At 40.8% G+C, this 23,120-nt stretch overlaps 1 protein-coding gene across 8 annotated transcripts in view; it reads left to right on the top strand.

Moving 5' to 3' along the window:
- The first annotated feature begins 6,308 nt into the window (after positions 1-6,308).
- ESRP1 (epithelial splicing regulatory protein 1) overlaps positions 6,309-23,120 on the top strand; it is a 65,073-nt gene continuing 48,261 nt past the window's right edge. For all 8 annotated transcript variants that reach the window (XM_081070341.1, XM_081070339.1, XM_081070344.1 and 5 more), the window contains exons 1-4: positions 6,309-6,815; positions 7,340-7,468; positions 8,714-8,827; positions 11,609-11,723. In XM_081070341.1, the coding sequence (XP_080926467.1) occupies positions 6,684-6,815; positions 7,340-7,468; positions 8,714-8,827; positions 11,609-11,723 (490 nt within the window). In that variant the 5' untranslated portion in view covers positions 6,309-6,683. The remainder of the gene's footprint in view (positions 6,816-7,339; positions 7,469-8,713; positions 8,828-11,608; positions 11,724-23,120) is intronic.

Genomic DNA, 23,120 nt, shown 5'->3' with positions numbered 1-23,120 from the left:
TTATAAAAATTGTCCTATATTCTGAGATTAGTCTATCTTTCTTTTTGGTGTTAAAATAGCCTTTCTCTTATGAAATGAAAGGGACAGTAAACGTTCATTGGTTTTGTTTTGAAATATCCTTGTTAGCAAAATTAAAAATATAAATCCTTCCTATGGTGGTCACTGTTCCCCCTTTTTTGGTTTAATTTTAAAGATCTATGAAATCCAGTATGCCCAGAAATCATTTGGATGCGTGGGAAAAGTTAGTGCATACAGTGGAGGACACTTGCAACCACTGGCAAGATTCTGTAGTTCTGGGCCAGAGGGGTCACATGAGGAATGGTGGGGAGTGATCAAAGCACGGTGTCACTGGGGAAAACTCCAAGGAACTAGGTGAGCAACTGAGGTAGGGAAGTCTACGGAGATTCCGGGGTTCTCACCTTTTCTTCCTCATACACCTTCATCTTCAGGCCCTTTCCTGTTATTTCCATTGCCATGGCCCTCCCACTATAGACCTGTGCACAGCCTGCTGCAGAGAGGCTCTTTCCTTCCTTCTTACCTGCTCCTACCTCTTTATTTCATCTCTACTGTTGATGATTTTAATTCAAATATCGCTGCTTATTGAACTCTGCCTCCCTGGTTGCTTTTATGTCCCCTTATAGCGCAATCCCAGAGCGCTGTGTACCGTTAGAACATTTACCACTATTTTTGGTGATACATTTGTTTTTTGTGATTGTGTCCCCCACTCAATAAGGGTAAGGACAGGTTTGTGTTTATTCACTATTGTGTTTCCAGTGCCTAATACTCTTCTTTCCTGGTTTATAGCAAGATGCCAGTATTTGTCAAATAAATGACTGAATGTATCTTTTAGATCTAACACTTTGTGTAGACATTTACAGTCACCTAGAAATCTATAGGTGAGAATGCACTGACATGCAAGTGAAAGTGATATAGGCCCATCATAAAAATTATCTTCACTGTCTCCAAATGGTAGTTTCCACCAACTATGTTATCTCAACTTAACACTTTAAATACTTCAGACACAAAGTAGAGTAACCATTTCCTGGTCTTTGGGTTGCATTTTGCCAGAATAGCAAAATTGGCCCCTTTTCAGCCAAATGGGTGGATGAGTAGGAAGCAGAGGAACTTAGGAAATAAGAGAAACAAAACTTATTAAAATCTTTCTTTAAATACCTACTCCTGTCAAACCACCTTGACTTAAAAGATAAGGTCTGCTGCTGTGCTTCCCTCTCACACTGGATTTTGGGAGAGGCAAGGATGTACTCCTGAGCAAAGGGCATGAGGCTAGGAGTAAGGAGGGAGGGATTCCCCTGGGTGGCATCATTTCCATAGATGCCGTTAAATGGATTGGTTCTGTGGTCCCCAAGGAGAAGGCATATCTGTCCAGATCCATGATGTATTTCTCTATGACACATGGTAATTAAAGTCTTGTTTAAATGTTTCAGCCTGCCTTCCTTGATGGGGTCTTTTGCCTAACTAAGCTAAAGTCAGCGAGTTAAGGGCTTTTGTGGTGGTTGTAAGGAGAGACCCCTCCCCAAGTGGGGATTCCTCATGAGTAGTAGTAATCTTCTTGGTTCTCAGGTTTGTTTTCCTTAAGGACGATACTTCGTTACACATTTTCTCTCCCTTTAAAACTTATGAAGTGTACATTATTGTCCCTATTTTTACAGGTGAGAAACTGAGTCCTTGCGAGGCTAAGGAACACATCCAAGGCCGTGAGGTAACAAATGGCAGGGCCAATTAATAAACCCATACTTTGTCCATACAGACCATCTATAATAATTTCTGTAATAAAGGTTCAGACCAATCATTTGTTTAAATATGTAATGCTCAGAGTAATTCATATAAAACTATAATGTATTTAATTATATTGATCATTATTTCTCCCTATCTCTTCACTTCAAAGACATTGGACTTGTCTAGGGAGTATAAAATGTGTTTTCGTTTATAACTGCATCTAATACAAAGAAGAAATATCAATAGCTTGTGGTAGCCTCACAACACAGGCTTTTACTGTGATTTGCTTTTTAAAAAACTGATACAGGGCCAGCACTGTGGCTCAGGTGGTTGGAGCGCCGTGCTCCTAAAGCTGAAGTCGCCTATTTGATTCCCACAAGGGCCAGTAAGTGTGAGCAGCCGGAGCTCCGCTAGCTGCTGTGAACTGCTGTGAGCCGCCGACAGACCACTGGCGACAGACTTCCTCAGCCAGGGTCTGGAGCGCAAGGCTCACAGTACCAGCATGGGCCAGGGAGCTGTGTCCTACACCAGACTGAGAAACAATGAACCAGAGTGAGGAAAGAGGCAGAAGAGGGGGTGGGGGAACTGAGATATAATTTACATACCATAATCTCTACACTTTTAAAGTGTACAATTCAGTGGTTTTTAATATTTCATGTTTGTGCAACCATCACCACTATCTAATTTGAGAATATTTTCATACTTTTATTCACTTTTGAAGGCTCTTTTCTTACAGGTACAAGAGAACAATGAGGTATGTGCAATTGAGAATTCCAATAAAGATCCAGAGATCTCAAACAAAACCGGAGTCAGCAAGTTGTAGTGCTGCTACCATAGTTATAAAAAGGGAACTGCACTGAAAGTAGTAAACATGACATATAGTTATCACTGTGTCAATGGTCGGGTCACAGCATTTGAATTCCATCCATTTTAAGAGCTACTTTCTCAAACTGATAAGAGAAAAAGGGTACAAGGATAGTAACGAAGACAAAGAGTAGGAAAGTAAGGATGAAAGTTTTAAAGAGTTTGCAGTAATTTAGTCTAGGAAAGTTATTTAAGGATAACCTTAAAGTATCTGAAAGGATTGTTATACAGAAAATGGTGACCTTCTCTTTCTCCTCCTTTCACTAAGGAAAAGACAAAGAAAATGGATTCATTCTGCAGTATGAAGGATTAGGTTAGCATTAACAAGTCATGAGACAGAGCCTTGTTAAACAACAGAATGGTGGTGACAGCAAAAAGTTATCTGATACTTTTCCAAAACTTTTAAAAGTTGCAAAGAATAATATAAATAATTCCTTTACTCAGATTCCCCAATATTAACATTTTACCACATTTGCTTTATCTTGTATGTATGTATGTACGTATGTGTGTATATTTTGTCAGAATCATTTGAGTGCTATACACATGATTCCCCTTATCCCTAAATACTGGTACTTCCTAAAACAAAGGACATTCTCCTGCTGAACCACAGGCATATTACAAAAATCAGGAAATTAACACTGATACAATACTATTATTTAATCTACAGACCTTCAGACCTTATGCAATGATTTCCTATTGTCCCAATGTCCTTTTAAAAAAACACACAAAGTTTTTCTGATCCAGGATCCATGTCGCCATGTGTAGTTGTCATGTCTCATAAATTCCTTTAATCTGGAATGGTTCTTCAGTTTTTGTCTTTCATGACCTTCATGGTTTTAAGAATACAGGCCATTTATTTTGCAGCCTATCCCTCAATTTGGGTCTTTGTTGCTTTAAAAAAAAAAAAAAGATTTCATTTGTTTTGGGAGTTTTAAGGATGGTCTCCATTAAAGACCACGGATAGAATCAGCCTCTCTTTTCAAAATTCCTCACACCCACCTCATACTGATTATTCTTATTATATTAGAATTACTTATAGATGATGGGATGGACATAAAACATTTTTGTATTCAGAACTAAGCTGCTTGTACCGCATAGTTTTTCTTGGCATCCCTGCATTTTACAAGAGTTGAATTTCTTTAACAAAAGTAGGTTTGTCTGTCAAAGAATTAGCACCTACTCTTTTTAAACATTTGAGACTTAAATTACCTGTAGACTCCCATTTTCAGAATCTCACCTTGGAGGTGATGAACTATGCCCTAGCTCAGGAGACAAACAGCTGCAACAATGGGTGGGTGTTACTCATTATAATCACTCAACAAATATTTGTTGAGTATGTAGTATATGTCAAGCTCTATTCCAAGCCCTGGTAATACCTTCGAGAAAGGAACAAAATTCTTGTCCTTGTAACCAAGTTGAGCAAATTAAAATTTAAATGAAAAACAATCAGAAACCAAAGATCTGACTTCCTTAAACAGGAAGGCAAGTCTGTGAAAAGGGGCAGCCCTGAGATTCAATTCTAATATGAATAACGCTGCGGAATCACTGGCAAGCGCGTTGAAAATCATGTTCTCAGTTTCTCTAAACGCGCTATACAAATGATAAATCCGAACACCAAAGGCCTGAAAGGATGGGCGGAGCAGGACTTCCTAAGCTTTCTAACCACTTTCTCAGACACAGTGGTTGCCCGGTGTTGGACCTCCGGACGGCGCCGCCTGCGTTCGGGTGCACCCCACCAGCGCCACGCGCCGGGACCTGCACCTTCCAGCCCAGGCTGGGCAGAGCACCTGGGAACCGCGCACCGAGAAAGCCCCGAGGGGAGGTGGCTCAGGAAAACCGGCTCCTCCAGGAGGCCTCTCCCACTGCAATGCAATCTGGGTGGTTTTTCCAGGTCCCTCCCTGCCTCTCTCGGCGCCCAGTCCCTGCCCCCGTGACGCCTGCGGGCCCCGGAGGGTGGCTTGGAGATACCGGGACAAGGCAGGGCGAGGCCGCTGCTGCGAGCCAGCTGTGGACCGCGGGGCCCTTTTCTACCCCGCATCCTGCAGTCCAGGAGGGAGAAGCACGCGCCGCTGGAATCCTAACTGCAAACGAGGGTGGTACTGAACACCCTCGCTGGCCCTTGCAGGGCTGCCTGCCCCAGGCAGAGCCCGGCCTCCGTCCGCATCCCCGGGACGCTAGCTGCTACCTGCGCAGCGGACGGCAGCTTCGCCGCCCGCACTCCCAGCAGCCAGGAAACGCGGCGGCGCGAGCCTCATGCTCCCCAAACACTGCCCCCCACCCAGAGCCTCAGCCCCTTCCCCACTCCGTCCAGGCTTCCTCCCGGTCGGGAAAGCTTAATCGCCAGCTTCCCCTTACATGCGTCCTGAAACGTTCTCGCGTTTATACCCAGAGTGGGTTACTGTAGCGATAGGGGTACGGTTGCGTGATATCTCATCATGAATATAAAGGGCTGGACACCTGGAGCCGAATTAATAATACTTCAGACGAAACTGTGTTCCCAAGATAGATCAGTTTGAAGTATAAAACTCGAGGAAACCACCGCTACCGCTTTGCTCTCTAAAATGTCAACAGGACTCACTACAGGGCCGTCCGACTTGGCTAAGGGGTAGTGGTGGGCTGCATAGCCTCTGGGCAGACCTAACCCGAGCTAGAGTAGGGAGACTGCTTCGGAACATTGGCCAAATCGACACAATTACAGAGGCAAATGTATGAGTAGAGAGTGTGGGGTCAGTGGCAACTGAGGAAAAGCTGGCTCTGGCCTGATTTACGAAAACTTTCGGTACGCCGGGTAGCCGAATCTTATTTTGGGCCCAGGGCAAATCAAAAAAAGTGTGCCCCTGCCCTGGAGGAGATTCCAGTCTCGAACAGGCAGCCAGGACCAAATAAGACGTAGCAATTAAGGGAGTAATTGAGAGAAAAGGGAGAGGGCTCCAAGCACCTGAATTTCCTCCCAGGGTACCTCCTCCTGCTTTGCGCCAGCCAAGTGTTTTGAGCGTGACTTATGACTGAACGTCCAGCCCAGGGAGCCTGGATCTGCCGCGCGCTAGGGTTTCACTCCCGAAGGTGGGCAGTGCCTTGGGGTTGGAGGAGCGTGCGCCCGGGCTCCAGCCCGAGGGGAACAGCCCGCAGGGCCTGTTTGCACTTACAGGTGTGTTGGGCTCGGGAGCTGCTTTTCCTGTGCTTGGCAATTGCCCCTGCCACCTCCCGGCTGCCGTTGGCGGTCCCTCCCGCCGCGGTTTGCCTCTCCCGGCGCGGCGCCCTGGGCAGTTCTGCACTTCGGACCTCACTTCTGGTCTCCTTTCGCCTCCCCACGCCAGGCCTTTTCGCTTGTCACTTTAGAACCTCCGCATTCGTTCCCCACAGCCGGCATTTCTCCAAGCCCCCACATCTCTCGAATACCTCCCAAAAGGTGTGACTCCGAATACCTCCCAAAAGGTGTGACCCCGACTCCTCCCCTTCCCCCGCGCCTTCCACCCTTCACCCTTTTCCCTTCTGGCCTCGTCTACCCTCAGGGTGGAAACCGCCTGCGCGTCTCCCCCTCCTCCCTCTCGCCCGCCCCTCTCCATTCATCCAGCCATTGTCTCCCGCCCCCTCCTCCCGTTTCCCTAGGCTGCCTCCTCCTCCACCGCTGCCACGTAGTGGTTTGAAGGAGCCAATGGGCCGGCGCCGCCAGGTGTCTCTTACCTGCACCACGTGGGGGAGGGGTAGAAGGGGCGGGCAGGTAGAGCCACAGCCCCAAACAGAAAAGCTTTCAGCCATTGCGCGCGCCTCCCGGGGGTGCAGCCCTGCTCCAGGCTTTTTGCATAGACGCACTAGCAATTGGATACAAAAAGGGCAGGTCTCCTGCGCCCTCCTTCCTACCCCTCTTCCTGCCTTGGGTGTGGAGCACCGGCCAGGTGTGGGCTTGGGTGGCTGGTTACCGCCTTTTGCACAGGCGGCGAAGAGGAGGTGGAGGAGGAGGGGTGGGGTGGGCGCTCTTTCTTTTTCTCTTAGGAGAGGTTTTAGGACAGGTTTTCTTGTTCTCATTTACACCCTCCCTCACCGCCTCCCGAACCCCTTTTTCCCCCTCCCCACCCATCACCATGACGGCGTCTCCGGATTACTTGGTGGTGCTTTTTGGAATCACTGCTGGGGCCACTGGGGCCAAGCTGGGCTCGGATGAGAAGGAGCTTATCCTGCTGTTATGGAAAGTCGTGGATCTGGCCAACAAGAAGGTATTTCTCCACGTTTCTGTCCAAATGATAGGGGTGGGGCAAGAAGTTTGTTGTATAGAAATTTGCGGAGGGAGGTCAGTCAACAAGTGCTCTTGTTTTCCCACTTGTGAGGCGGGACCTGGGGCCTAGAGAATCCAGAGTAAAACCAAACTTGCTGGCCCTCCGCCTTGGAGCCATTTCAGCCCTCCAAAATCTGGCTCAGGTGGAGAGGCCTGTCGCAGCCAAGTCAGGTTCTCAGCCCGTCGGGGGCGCTCTGCGGAACTCGGGTGGAATCCCCGGGGCCCCCTGTGCCGGCTTCCTGAGCCTTTCCGACCTGATCCTGGGCGGGGGGGGGGGGGTCGGGGGCTGGGCCGCACCGACCTTTCGGCTTCCGGAGCCTCTGGCGGCCAGTGAGCTTTGAATTTGCGTCCAGACCCCTCCCTAGGCGCGGACCGCCCCAGCGATGGAGCGAAGGAGTGTGGGGGGGGGGGAGGGCTCTTAAATTGAGGAAGGGGGAAACTGACTCCTGCTTCTTTCCCCCGGAGGTGGGACAGTTGCACGAAGTACTAGTTAGACCGGATCAGCTGGAGCTGACGGAGGAATGTAAAGAAGAAACTAAGATCAACACCGAAAGCCTGTCCTCCGCGCCGCAGCTGGACCAAGCTCTCCGACAGGTGACAGCCCTGGGCCGCGCCGCCCACCCCCAGCCGGGCGGCCCAGGCGTCACTTCCGAACCCACTCCCACACCCGCCAGCGGACGCAGGCCTACAGGCCCCACGCCCTCGGCTGGTGGTCCTTGCGCGTCCCCGGTGCTGGGTGGCGAGACGCCAGGCCGGTTGGGTGGAAACCCCGCCTGCAGGCCGGGGTCGGATCTTTTGGGAGGAGGTCGTTGTTTCTCTTTGTCTCTCAAACCCCAAGGTCTTGGGCCAAAATTTGCTAGTTTTCTAGTTGCTTCTTGAGTCATTCCCTGGGTCAGAGAATCAACTGGGTTTTACCAATCGCCTGATGAGTGGAGTTTGAATCCTACCGCCCGCATCCACCGGCCCAGACGCCAGGCGCGCCTGTTCTCTTCGGGGGTTTCGGTCTGCGGCTCAGCCCTGGGGCAGGAGGCGCTGTGGTGTAGAGCGGCCGGCCTCGCGCGGAGTTCTAGAGGCAGCCCCTATTTGGTTTCAGGATTCTGAACTCCCAAATGCTCGGTTCCGGTTCCATTATTTTTTAGTAACCTTGGTTCTAACGCGGGGGAAGGTTTGCAGGCCGTGACATGCAGGGCGGCTTGTTGGGTCACCGTGAAAGTGGTGGAATCCATTTGTGGAAACGGGTGACCTAAAAACTGGCTGCTCCGGGGTGCTGACGGGTACTGGATCGAGTTAGGGCGGGGCGCTAAACACCTGCGCACCAGTGAGTGTCCGGCGCCCTCCTGGTCCCTACCTGCCCTAGCATATGTGTTGCGAATTATAGTGGAAAAGGATCATTTCTGAGGTGTGTTTCAGGAAACGTATTACCAGACTTTCCATACCCATTACCCACATTGCCCAACTGGCATTTTAAGCCTAGAACATTCAACCATAAAAAAAAGTAACAGCAGGGAATGATGTAATCCGAAGGCAATCTGCTGATGAAACAAAATCTCCGATTTAAAAGTCTTGGATTTTTCGCAAAAAAAATAGAAAGGGGTATGGACAGAAGGAAAAAAGAATACATTTACTGAATTCTGTGCATAACTGCTGGTTGATTGGAAAGCTCTGTTTAAAGGAAGCTAGACAGTTTGTGGGAACCAAATTTTTCTAATGTTGCCCCCAATGCCGGTGTCCCTCTTCACTGTAGTTAGTGCTTTTTTTTTCTCTGATTGTCACCACCAACTGGGGCCACTTTGCAGAGTTTGTAAATCCTGCATCAATTACATTCTTGTGTCTTTTCAGTTTAACCAGTCAGTGAGCAATGAACTAAATATTGGGGTAGGAACCTCTTTCTGTCTCTGTACTGATGGGCAGCTTCATATCAGGCAAATCCTGCATCCTGAGGCTTCCAAGAAGGTAAGAGTGCTCACTTCTCGAAAGGCAATTGGACCTTTGGGGTAACTGGAGGCTTTAAAAAAAAAATGATTTTTCCAAGTTTCTCGATTTTAAATAAATGCATATGGGGAGTTATTGTTTCATGGGTACAGAATTTCGGTTTGAGAAGATCAGGAAGGGATGGTGATGATCCTTGTACAAGAAAGTGAATGAACTGTGCACTTAAATTGTTAAAATGTTAAATATTGTGTTATGTATATTTTACCACAATACAAAATTCATGATACTTTCACAGAGATGTTTGAGATTGCAGTAATTTTATAGGTCCCCTTGGGTGACTTGAAAGTTTTTATGTCAAGTTTTTGAAATGCTTGACATTCTCCCTTTTCCACACTTAAAATATCTACAAGTAATAGGAGAGAACTGTATTTTAATACACCATAACATTCCCATCTGTGTGGAAAATGCTTTATCCAAGAAAGAAACGAGCAAAGAAAAAGAAGTTCAAAGAAATCTTTTCAATTTTAATTCTAATTTTATTTAAGAGTTTTGTACTGCCAAGGTAAGACTTAACCATATAACTACTGAAATGTTGATTACAGTATATTGCACTTTGTCCAAAACTGATTGAGTCTTATATCAAAACAATAGGGTTCGCCCCATCTTTTATCTTTGCTTATCTTCTGATCTGGAAAAGAGTATGGAGTGAGAAAAATAGAGTCTTACGGAGATATAATGTGATTTCTCTCCGTGGAAAGAATGAGGGGCTGTGAGAAAATAGAGAGCATAGACAGCCCACCCAGTGTAGCCAATCATTGCTAATATAGTTCATCTGATCAACTTAATTAGTTTGAACTGTAACTTTTTATTGTAATAGGCAGGCACTGAACTTGAAAAAAATATATTTAGGGAAACTATGATGCAAATCTTGCAGTGAAAGGTTTAAAATGACAGTTGTCACAAGTAAGTAGTCAGTGCAGCTCTTTCCTTTTACTCCAGTAGGAAAAAGGGAATAAGTTAAATGTATAATGATAATTTTAAAAGTTTGAAGGACAAACTCAAGTTTCTATATCCTTGAGGGTTGAGAAAATCACTCCCTTTCTAGCAACCTTAGTAATTATTTATTAAAAGGAGGGAGTATTTTTTGTTAATTAAATGCTGGACCAATTGATATACCCTTGATCCCGAAATAGATATACATGAGGATTTTTTTTCTCTCAGACTCATGAGAAGGGGTAAAACTTCATCTTTCCCCATTGGGCTTGTGGAAAACAGTCGTTTTTGCTATTTTAGATGAGATGCTTTGGATATGGCAAAACATCCAGAGAAAAATTGAGACGTTTTCCTGAGTCTCTTCTATTAGGATTTTGATAAAGAAAGCTAAAACAATTAATTTAGTATCATAATGAAAGCCATTCTATTAATTAAGGAAAACTAGAGAAAATGGTAAAACATAAAAGAAAATAATCTTGGTACTCAGGAAACAATATATTAAAGTGTTTTTTTCTAATATGAACATAGTTGGATATATACTTTCATATTTTGTAGAAAAGGCTTATTTTTGCAGGGAGCATTCACACTACACAAATCTTTTAGCCTACTTTATAATTTAATATAACATCAGTATCTTTTGTAGGCATTAAATAAAATACTCAGTATTTTAATTGGATATAGCTATTTAAACCAATCTTTTATTGTTAAACATGCAAATTATTGTCATTATAAATAGCTTTTAAATGAGCATTTTTGTAGGTAATTGTGAGGATTCATGATTCTTTTGGTAACTTTTGAAAACTGCGAGTATGATGCAGTGATACCTGTTTCAAGTGTAGTATGAGCAGGTCACATCTAACAGAATCCAATAGAGGAAATTTAGATAGAGACATTATTGCGTAAATGTTTTAGGTTACAAACATTAAAAAGTCTTTATTTCCTTGACTTTCTAATGTACAAATGGGTAGAAATTCCCAATAAGTGAACATAAACTATTTTCAAATTTTAAGAAAAATTCAGTTTAAAAAAATATATTTGAAAGTTATTCAATGAGGGTCCTCCCCCTAGGGGGAAAAATGAAACAATAGTGTAATATTTGCCAAGATAGTTGAGCTTTATTTAATAACCATAAGAGTGGTGCTAGTAGCTAAGAACAGCAGGTAACCATTTCTCCTTTGCCTTCGAGATTTGTAATATCTTTTTTTTTTTCTTAAGTCTAATTTGATTTCTCAAGTATAGCTAGAATAATGGTCAGGAAAACTAATGTGGTAATGTAATTTGGCACAAAAATAATCCTTTTCAGGTTATCAGAAATTCACTATCTTAATCTGATTTAGTACAGAAAGTATGCATTATTAGAACCCAATATTTAAACCTACTGAATCCTATGTCTAGGTATACGTAAACGTATGCATCTATGTGAGAACTCAGGGCTAAAATTTTGCCTGGAATGCAGATGGTCTAAAATGATTATGGCTAGAAAGAGTGTGGTTTTATCAAACAAAATATAAAATGCAATAGCCCAAATGTGTTAAAGTTTCAGAAGTGTTTTGAATGGAATGCATAATGGCGTATAAACATTGTAATCCATTGTCTTAAAGTAAGATGAATTTTTTCCCATGAGCCTTGTATATACAATGTAATATTTTAACAGAAAATAAAATTTCACTCTTACATTCGGTTGTTTAAAAACATTTTTTTAAATTGTGGTAAAATATACTTACATTCAATTATTAGGTTTCTAATTATTAGGGAAACATTATGAATTAAATTCATCTAATTAACAGTGTCTACCTTGTCCTTCCTCAGAATGTATTATTGCCTGAATGCTTCTATTCCTTTTTTGATCTGCGAAAAGAATTCAAGAAGTGTTGCCCTGGCTCACCTGATATTGATAAACTGGATGTTGCAGCAATGACAGAGTGTATCCTTTAAGTGATTACCCAAGAATCATTTCAAAAGCTAGCTCCAGAAAAAAACAGCAGTTCAAGAAACATTAAAACATCTTTAACTGTGTCAGTGTATGGATTCAATTGGCCTGTCCAAAATTTGTCAGCTGTTCTACAAAGAACTCATAGTACAATTATGGGCATCATTCAAAGTAGTTATAATTTGCTAAATTTGAATAGTGATTCAGTTAGACGGATTTTGGTGAGCTGAACACATCTAGAATAGAATTCAGTTGCAGATTATGGGAGTCCTTTGCGGTTTTTTTGGTTGTTGATGAATTGAAGGATATGAAAACTACTTTGTTTGATGCTGATTCCAAGGTCACTTGCTCGTGATTATCTCCGTTTTAGGGTTTATTTTGGCTTCTTTTGAATGGATAAGAATTTTTAAAAGTGGATATATGCTCTGTATAAACAGCTGTCCATTGGAACTCCTTTTACCCTTCCCTGGGATTGACAAATACCTGTAAGAGCGTGGTGATTATAATAAACCATCTTTTGAGATAATAAAATGAGGTTGGTATTTTACCTCAATTTTTTTCAATACCAAGGTAGTATATCTAATGCATTATCTATTTAAAAGTAAATTTAATAATCACAAATCGTGTAGTCTTGAATGACCCATCATTTATCCAGTAAGACTTTAAAGTGCTGATTAATAAGCAGTCATGTGCTAACATATCAGGTGAAATATGGAGTAATAGAAAGGTTAGGTGACACTCCCAAAGCCACTATGAGAGTTGTCATAAAGTCAGATTCAAGTTGCTTTCAGAAACTTGTGGGTTATAGATGTTTATTCTTAAACTTCCTCATTTTTTTTCAGGGGCTAAAGCCTGATTTTTGTTTTATTTCAAAATTTCTTGATTTAAAAAGGCTGTTTGCATATTTTTCCTAACTATTGGTAAGCAGGTCAAACCCATTTTATTTACCTTCATTACTGAAAGCAGTTTGTTTTAGTTGGTTTAGCTACTAGTTAGTTACCCGTTTAGCTCCAGGGTGGAATAAGCATATTTTGAGGGAATTCTTGTAAGAATTTCATTAGAAGGTTGGGACAACAGAAACAAACTCTTACTCTGTTACGCTTTGTTTTGTTTTTTGAATGCTGTGTAAGTTAGCTCTGGCTGCCAAATACCATAACTAGATGACAACAGAAATTTATTTTCTCAAAGTTCTAGAATTTGGAAACACCAAGATCAGGATGCTGGCTTGGTCGGTTTTTGGTGAGGGCTCTTCCTAGCTTGTAGATAGTAGCTACCTCCTCACCTTTTTTCACATGGTGGGTGGAGGGAGGAGGATGAGGTAAAGGTATGTCTTTCTTTTCCTTTATAAGGCCACAGGCCTAACTTAAGGCACCTTTCTTATGGGCCTCATTTAACCTTAACTTCCTCCTAAATACTCTATCTCCAGATGCAGTCACAATGGGAGATAGAACTTCAACATATGAATTTTTGGGAGGGATACAGTTCATTCAGTCCATAACATATGCTAAACCTTTTGATGCCCTAGTACAAAATAAAGAACCAAAAATTTTAAAACAAATCGGTAGATAGTGGAGGGAAACTCTTAATAAGTTACCTTAATTTAGAAAAAGACAATTTGAGTAGAAAAGGCAGTATATTAAGAATTGTTTATCCTTGACTCTTCAGTTTCTTCATTTAGCAAAGAAAAACTTTCCCTAGTGATTATAGGTCAGATGCTAGTAAAAATTTTCACAGCTATAAGAAAAAGGTTCTTATATTTAGGTAGTTTGGTTTTCTCAATGAGTTGACAGTTCAGGGAAAACTTGTTAAAAGTTTATGCATTTTTGTTTTCCTTGGTTTCTGAAGAGTTTCACACATATAAGATTTGGGGTTATTATTAAAGATATTCAATATGGTAACCTGGGCTTTTTATTTTGTGCTATCTATATTATCTACACACCAGTGTATAGTACTTTTTAAAATAAAGAGTTCCATTGTCTGACCGTTAGGTAGGATGCTATGCCAATTAATTTTTCTGTCATTCCTTTTAATCCTAGTTCTATAACTATTTATTGGTGGTTCTTTTTCAAATGCCATGGAGATGAAAATCAGAAATATGTGACTACAGTACATAGATGAATTGTGAATAAAACTAAGTTGGGCTCCATTTCAGGCACATCACACCTGAAATTTTAGGAAGGCTTATGGCCATTAAATAATACATTGATTGAAAAACTAGGAATTTTATATTTCTTAAAAAACAGCTTAATTATAACCTAGTTTCTTTTGGTTTACATTGAAATTCTTAGATTTATAGTTTTCTTGCCAATCAAAAAGTGGATTTTAATCTTAAATGTTTTTATTATTGTTTTATCTGCATTTTTTCCCCATTTAGCAGGTAAGAAACGTTATTAAGCTTTCCCAGCAGTGGTTTTTGTTTTACTTTGCTACTGTGATCAATTGTTTATGGTTCCTAATCAGAGGAATCATTATTTCCCTGACTAGACCACCAAAGCAAATTCCTCAGGTCAAAAGCAGATATACCAAATTTGATTATCAACTTGTCATTATCTGTGCAAAGGATTTCTCCAGTGTCTGAACTGAAAAGTTATCCTGTTCCTTCAGACCACTGAACATTTTCCTTTCTAATATGGAATTGGCACTGAATTTGGAAACATATAGATGGTCATTATACATCCTTGGTGGTTTTGCCAAGTAGGTGGAGAGTCATTACCTGTTCCACCAGGTAAACCAGCAGTGGAGGGAGAGAGAGGCTCTTGCCAACCCTTGGAAAGGAATAGGTAATTGAGAATATGCAGTTTTGCTTTCCTGGGAAAGTCACTTACCTTCTCTAAGCCTCACTTTTATCTCAGGTATTCCCAAATGAAAGCTTTGTAAACCATCAGGTGCTATGTAAACAAAAAAGTACTGACCACTATGATGAAAGAAAGGATTTCAGGAATTTCTTGAATGCAGTTCTGGTTCTTATTTTAGCACTTACTTCCCTCTTTTCTCCTTGTGTTGGTTCTAAAGCCACTTCTGGTGTTAGTGTTGGGCCTCTCAGAGTTATTCCAGTAGCAGTTTTGTTACCTGCTTTTTGAATTGCATAGTCCCAGCTGAAGAGAGGATCTCATTTAGCAGGTGAACTGTGGAGGCACTTTGTAAGCTTGTTAATCAGGTGTGGTGGTAAGAGTGTAAGGATAAAGATTGGAGCTCCTGTGATTTTTGTTGTTGTTTTGAGGAAAATATTATTTTAGATCCCTTGTGGAAATTAACACTAGTTCTCTCCTACCAAAAGGACATTTTGATTATGGGACTATTTGTATTAATAAGTTATCCATTTTTAAGAGCAACCCTATTTTACCCCCTTCATGTTGCATGGTATTCCTCCTGGTTTCTTGAACTATTTTTTATTAGCTTTGTTATTTATGAACTGATTTATTCTCCTTAATCAACACCTCTACTATTTTGTTTACGACATTCTGCCAAGCCTTTACTAAGAACTTATTTTTAATCAAGTATGGCCTTGTAAAGAGAGCAGGTAAAAGAAGAGAACTATCAATTGAGTGCTTATTACATATTCTATTAATAACCTCACAACAGACCAGTGAAGGCAGTATCTTCAGCTTTTTATAGCTGGGGAAACTGACACTTAGAGATTTTCTCTTACACTAGTTAGAAGCGCCAGTATTTGATCCCGAGTCTGATGCAAAATTCCAGCTCATTTAACTAGGGGGCAATATTCTAGAATGTATAAAGATCATTTGAGGATGGGGTTGGCCATTTCAGTAGATTATCTCCCTTATAAATTTATATTCTGTTTCCTGAGCACATATGAAGTACTCAGCTGGAAAAGGAAATTAATTTTATAAAATTTTTTTCCAGTTGTAGGATATTGCATCTGTATGTACCTTTTTTTTTTGAGGGCGGGGGGAGGGAAGGGCAACAGGACTTTATTGGGGAACAGTGTGTACTTCCAGGATTTTGTTTTTCCCCAAGGCAAATTGTCCTTTCAATCTTAATTGTGGAGGGTGCAGTTCAGCTTCAAGTTGCTCTTTCAGTCTTAGTTGTGGAGGGCGCAGCTCAGCTCCAGGTCCAGTTGCTGTTGTTAGTTGCAGGGGGCGCTGCCCACCATCCCTTGCAGGACTCAGAGGCATCGAACTGGCAACCTTGTGATTGAGAGCCGGTGCTCCAACCAACTGAGCCATCTGGGAGGCAGTTCAGCTCAAGGTGCCAGGTTCAATTTTAGTTGCCGGGGGCGGAGTCCACCATCCCTTGTGGGAGTCCAGGAGTTGAACTGGCAACTTTGTGATTGAGAGCCCCCTGGCCCATGTGGGAATTGAACCAGTAGCCTTCGAAGTTAGGAGCACAGAGTTCCAACCGCCTGAGCCACCTGGCCGGCCCCCTGTATGTACTATTTGATGGGGTGGTTGATTAGCTCAGTTGATAACACCAAGGTTGCCGGTTCGATCCCCGCATGGGCAACTGTGAGCTGCGCCTTCCTTTATATATATATATATATATATATATATGTGCTGTTTGACATTTTTAGCAAATACCATCCATTTTACCCAGTACAGCTTTCCATTATCAGGGTTAAACAAAAAGCACTAAATCACTATTGCCTGCCCATCCAAGAGTTAGCAGAGGGGTGTGTGTGTGTGTCTTTTTCTCTATAATATACCTGGGGTGCCAAAAGAAATGTATACACATTTTAAGAGATGGTCAACATGGCCCAAGTCTTAGGTCACCATAATCATAAGCATCTGGATGCTGATGATAACCACTTTGAGCACCTCTTGTAATTGCAGAAGTCAAATGGGACTTGTATTCTTCTTCTGTTATTGGTATATATTGAGTGTGGGGACAGAGCCCCAAAAAGCAGTTTCCAGGCTCTCGGCCTCACATAGAAAGGTGCTGGCTCGGGTAGTAAATGGCCATCAGCTGTGATCAGATGGCCATCAGCTGTGGCTAGTTGGCCATCAGCTGTAACCCGTAAGCCATTGGCCACTAATATAACTGCTGTGGCTACGCTAGCAGAAAAAATGGGGGCTAGCAAGAAGATGGTAGCTGGCAAGCGCAGACTGCTGTTAGGATGGCGGGTTGCAGATTATGTAGATCCCGCTTCTTGTATCTCCAGACCAGCGCCAGCAAGAATATATTGGTTTGAATCCCCTATCTATGGCTCCGTGGGTGTTCCTTTTTAGCCTCACCATGTCCAGTGTTCTTATGTGGGGAGCGGGACCAGAGACCCCGTCTGACACCCCGCATGACATTGAGTATTACAATTTTAATAGTTTTTTCCTTTCTTAAAATGTGTGTACGTTTTTTTGGCACCGTGTGTGTGTGTCTGTCTGTCTGTCTGTGTTTGTGTTTGTTTCACCAGTTCTTGATAGAGGTAAAGGGCATGTATGTGTGTGCATATGCTTCTAAGTGACAATGGGCTGTTCTGTTCTGTTTTGTTTTTCATGTATTAAAGATGTTCATACACAGCAGAATTGTTAACAACACGAGCACCGGAGTCAGACTATTGGAGACAAATTTACTGCACCTCTCAGCCTGTTTCCCCATCTTAAAATTGGCATAATAATTATAAGGATTAATGAGACAGTGTATGTAGCCACTTAGCTAGTGCCTGGCCTGCTGCACAGTCTCCAAACTTGACTGTGATCCTTCAAACCTCATTAGGTTGTTGGGTGTCTCAGATGAAGAAAAATAGCAGCCAAGTACTTTGAAAAGGACTTCCTTACTGATTTAAGACCTTATTTAAACTATTTTACAGTTAAAATCTTTTTTAACTTTGTGTGAGACTGGATATATATAGACCTTTTAAAGCACCAGCTACATATTAGTACAAGTAAATTTGAAGGATAATTTCAATTCTCTTTGTAAAATAGTGTGTATGAGTGTGGTTCATGTTACTTGTTTGTTCTGATTAATTGAACTGGACTTTTGGCAACAAAACTTCATTGCCCTGCTTAAAAAGTGGAAGGATGTACTGAATCCTCCTTGGTGCCTTTCTGTGTATGAAAGGGATTTTAAATATTACCAAGTGTACAGTTAAGTTGGGTTACTAATTGACCTTGATAGCTACAAAGAGGAAGAAATTATCTTTGGCACATCAACATAATGTGAGCCAAATCTGCAAATACTCTGGTTTGTGGTCTGTAATAATTGACTAGAAATGTAGAATATTCTTGACTAGCACTCAGATATGTTAATTTTGTGGGGTTTATTTTATTATAAAATAATTAACTTTTAAAATGTTTGTTGGGAATTCCAGGATAATTTTGTTTGTTTTAGAAGGCTTTAGAAGACTTGTTTTATTAGCATGTAGTCTCCCCTTCCCTAATTTGTCCCATATAAATGTGTTTTTCTAAGTAAATTTTCATCTTTTTTGTTGCATTAGCCCCTACTTCCATTTTATTTCTTCTAGGGTATAATGGACTTGTCAGTTTTGTTAGACTGTTTTTCATGTGGTACTTCGTTACAATAATACCTCCTAAAGAAATATTTGTCAGTGTGGATCTCATTTTTTTCCCCCTGGAAAAAGTAAGCTTCTGAGGAATAGTGTTAAAACTATGGTTTTAGATTATTTTCCCAGCATTTATTACTGGTATGAAAACGTTATTGTTGCTTTGGCTCCTAGTAGTTATGTTCTACACAGCCATTCTTGATTTACTTATCTTAAAGCTCATTTTAAAATATAGCTGATTATTTATAGAACCTATTTTTTAAATTATGCAACTCATTTAAGTGTAATTTGTCACTTCCTTCCTTCACGTATTTGTGGGAAATTCATTTCTTAGTTGGAGCACTAATTCAACTTTTCTCTTGCCATATTTTATGTTTGCTATTCCTTTGTTCATTAGCATAGATATTTTATTGTAATATGTCTGGCAATATAGGCACTTGTGTTATACTATAAATAAAAGAGTAAACAGTATAAGGAGAAGAAACAAACTTTTGATGGGTTTATGGCAGGGAAAATGGTTTTGAATTAGAATTTTGAATTGAGATGCAGTCACATATTATTTAAATTATATAGTTTAAACATAATCATCCCACAGTGTATTTGTGATTTTATGTATGTGATTCTTTTAGATATAAACTAAAAACTTTTTTTTTAAAGATATTATTTACAAGTGAAAATTGCATGTTCTGAAACCAAATGTGTCCATTTTCAGGCAGTGGGAAAAGGTAATTTTTTTTAGTGGATAGCTAATGTTAATGAACTTTGTAAAATCTCTCTCTGAATTCTACTACCTTCAGCTAATAAAAGTAGGTTAATTCCTGAAATCTGTTTCACTAAAGGTGGCATTAAAGAAAATACTCCTCTTATTTAAATATAGGCAAAATCTCTGGACTTCTCAAAACTCTGTATAAAGGTAGCACTTTGCTCAATTGTAGCCCAAAATGTTAGTTTTGTTCCCACCATGTTTGGCTTTACCCTTCCTCATTTCCTCATGGCATTTCTCGTTTATAAATCTGGCTAAGCCTGTTGGTGCTGTTGTAACTGCCTTAAGGGCAGGATGAGTAAGTTGCATGACGAGCCATAAATCAGGAAGCACAGACTCATCTTTTCTTCCCTCAAAATCAGACGTGCAGCAAGTAATTCAATATATAATTATAAATTGATAAGGGAAAGAATTGGTACTAAAAATTTTTTTCTCACTCCCTTTCATTTGTTCTATTAAATTCTGGTAAGGATTATGAATTGCATAAATCTTCCAAAAAGGGCCTGCTTGTATGTAAGTGTGTGTGTGTGTGTGTGTGTGTGTGTGTGTGTGTGTGCGCGCGTGCGTGTGCGTGTACACACGGGGGTGGTTTGGGCATGCAGGAGGTTGGGTGACTTATAAAAGTTGTTAGGAGCTTAGAACTGCTGATCCTCTTGGTGTGTAATAACTTGAAAAGAAACATGTTGGGATGTGTTATGCAGAACCATGTTAGCCAGATATCTAGAATATAATCTTAATTAAAAAGTAGAATTCAGCAAAATAATTTTTCCCCTGCAAATCTATGTCTACAGACAGGATACTTTACAATTATACTTTTGACCTATCTCTATCACTTGACTCTTACGTGCACGTATAGAAAGCTTCTCACAAAGTATTGCTAAAACAAACTAGGAAAAGCTTCTTGGTGCAGGAAATTATGTGCACATAGTCATATCAGAGCTGTATTATAATTCCAGCTCCATTACTTACCAGCTGGGAGACTGGGTGAGTTACCGCACTTCTGTAAATTCTAATTTCTTCATCTGTTTGGTTTTACTATTGGCCGGGCTATCGTGAAAATGGAAATAGAGAGTTTTGGCCAGCTTTCTTTAAAATCTGTCTAGTAATGGTGTCTTAACATACAGACACCATTCGATAGATGACAGTTCGATAGATGATAAGGAGTGAAAACAGAGCTATTGGGAACTGTTAGCTTACACCAGTGGTTCTCAACCTAGGATGTTTTTTGCGCACATGGGGAAATTTGGCAATATCTGGAGACATTTTTTGTCATAACTTTAGAAGCCATCATGCTACTAAAATTCCAACAGAACACAGGAAACCCTCCCTCCCAACAAAGAATTATCTGCCCTACATATCAATACTACCAAGGTTGAGAAACCTATACAGTGGAATTGGTTTCCATTTCTTGGATACTTTTCTCTTTACTCCTAACACGGTTGAAAGTGTTAACTACATAGAATTGCAGAATTCCAGATGATTATTTGGTGTCAGGTTTTGCATGATAAAATATGGCTAGTCATAGCTAATCTTAGTTCTGTAAGGATCCTTAAAGTAGCCCTCCACCCCCAGCTTCTCAACAGAAATTTTAGAGCAGTTTCCCCAAAGCATCTTTATCCTTTCGCTCTGATTTTCTGTCCTGTCATATTCTTTGAAAGTGGCACTGAATTAATAAATACTTGATAGTACAGTCATTCACAGATGACCATTTTAATGACCTCAGTAGGTGGTCATTGCTCTGTTGCTTGAATATCTCCAGGGATTGATTTTCAAATCCCTCAGTCGGCAGCATATTTATTTCATCACTAGATGATGGAAAGGGTGTGATTGTGTGTGTGTGTGTGTGTGTGTGTGTAAAATGCAAAAACTATCTACCATTTTTTGCCTGATGTTTATCCTACATTATATACCATGTTTCCCCAAAAATAAGACCTAGCTGGACCATTAGCTCTAATGTGTCTTTTGGAGCAAAAATTAATGTAAGACCCAGTCTTATGAATTTTTGCTCCAAAAGACATATTAAAGCTGATGGTCCAGCTAGGTCTTATTTCGGGGGAAACGGTAAAATCGGGTGAATTCAGATTTTTTTAGTCATAAATGTAAATCCTCACAGTGGGATTATCATAGGTTATGAAATTTGGTTACCTGAAGGTTCTAGGAAGAAGGGGAAGGACATCACTTATTAAATGTCTGCTTTGTACCCAGGACTTGTTTTATCTGATATAATCTTTACCAAAAAATCCAGGGAAGTAAAGATGATCACAGTTTAGGCTTTACAGATAAGTTGAAATTTTGTGGGGTTAAGTAGTTTGCCAAGAAACCTGTCTGCATTTCTATATGTGGTATATTTAACTACAGAGAAATGTAGCTGGTGGGGGACAACACAAAAATGAATTTGTCTAGCATTTTGGAAAGGTGATACAAGGTCTCTACTGGAGGAAGGAAGGAGGAGGCTAGGGGATGAAATGGAAAGGGATTTTGAATTGAGAATGGAAAAGGTTATTACTCATTGAATTAACTCTTCAGATGGTTGGCTGTAATTTTTGGTGGGTGGGAGCTCTGAACTGTTTTAACATTGTATCTCCTTTTTGTTTGAGATAAAATGAACTTTTTCTTAATATCTGTCTCCATTTTTTGTCTTCATTATAACATACCAGTCAGGAAATCATAAAATAAGGCAAACATTCTAATAACCACCACCCAGTTGGCTGTCTTCATTTTATTTTTTTAAATTGGTATACAAGCCTATATTTCAGCTTACAACATTATAATTCAATATTTGTATATACTGTGTAGTGTCTACACTGTAGGTTTACACTGTAGGTACTATCCATCATTATACAACTCCTTCCTTTCTGGTCTGTTCTCTGAATGAGTCTGTTTTCTGTTCTTTTTTTTCCTTAGATTCCACACATGAGTGAAATCATATGGTAATTATCTGTCTTTGTCAGACTTATTTGACTTAGCATGATATCCTCAAGTTCTCTTCATGTTGTTGCAAATGGCAAGACTTCCGTTGTTATGGCTGTGTAGTATTCCATTGTATATATGTACCACATCTTTATCTGTTGGTGGACACCTAGGTTGCTTTCATATCTTGGCTATTACCAGTATTGCTGCAGTGAACATAGGGTTGCATGTGTGTCTTTTCAATTTAGAGTCTTTGTATTCTTTGAATAAATACCCAGAAGTGGAATAGCTGGGTTATATGAGGGTTATATGAGAGTTCTACTCCTAATTTTTTGAGGAAACTCCATACTGTTTTACATAGTGGCTGTACCAGTTTTGTTTTTGTGTGTGTGTGTGTGTGTTGTTGTTTTTTTAATTGGGGAACGTGAACAGGATTTTATTGGGGAACAGTGTGTACTTTTTTTCCAGGTCAAGTTGTTGTCCTTTCAATCGTAGTTGTGGAGGGTGCAGCTCAGCTCCAGGTCCAGTTGCCGTTGTTAGTTGCAGGGGTCGCAGCCCACCATCCTTTTCAGGAGTCAAACCAGCAACCTTGTGGTTGAGAGCCCACACTGGCCCATGTGGGAACTGAACCGGCAGCCTTCAGCGTTAGGAGCACGGAGCTCTAACCACCTGAGCACCTGGGCCGGCCCTGGACCAGTTTATATTCCCTTTTCTCCATATCCTCCAGCATTTGTTAATTTGTTGTCTTTTTGATAATAGCCAGTCTGACAGGTGTGAGGTAGTATTTCATTGTGGTTTTGATTTTCATTTCCCTGATAATTAGTGACGTTGAACATCTTTTCATGTGCCTGTTGGTCAATGTTTTCCTTTTAAACTGGAGAAAAGATAGAGTCCCATAGTATTATCTGTTATATGCATTATACTACATTATAAAATTAATGCAAATTTATGTATAATACAAAGTGACAAGCATTGAAACATAAAGAAATTAAACACTTTGATGACCATTAGCTTCCTAAGGTTATTATTTTGAAAAAGATACATTCTTATTTTAGAGAGACTGCAAATTCATAAAGCTTTATAGAAATCTCTTCTGGGTTTCACCCTGAAACCCAATTTGATCCATGCATTTCTTGAAAGCCATGTTTCCTGGTTTACCCAAACAATATACTCACTTAATCAAGAGATCAAGAGCTACATCGGCTAGTGGTGGCTCTGAGTACTTTTTCTCACAAATTTACTCTCGAAAGATATGCATTCGCTG

This window comes from Rhinolophus hipposideros (genome assembly GCF_964194185.1).
Source record: "Rhinolophus hipposideros genome assembly, chromosome: 13".
NCBI lineage: Eukaryota > Metazoa > Chordata > Mammalia > Chiroptera > Rhinolophidae > Rhinolophus > Rhinolophus hipposideros.
Note: the sequence above shows the minus strand (reverse complement) of the source record. Positions and strands in the feature narration are given on the sequence as shown.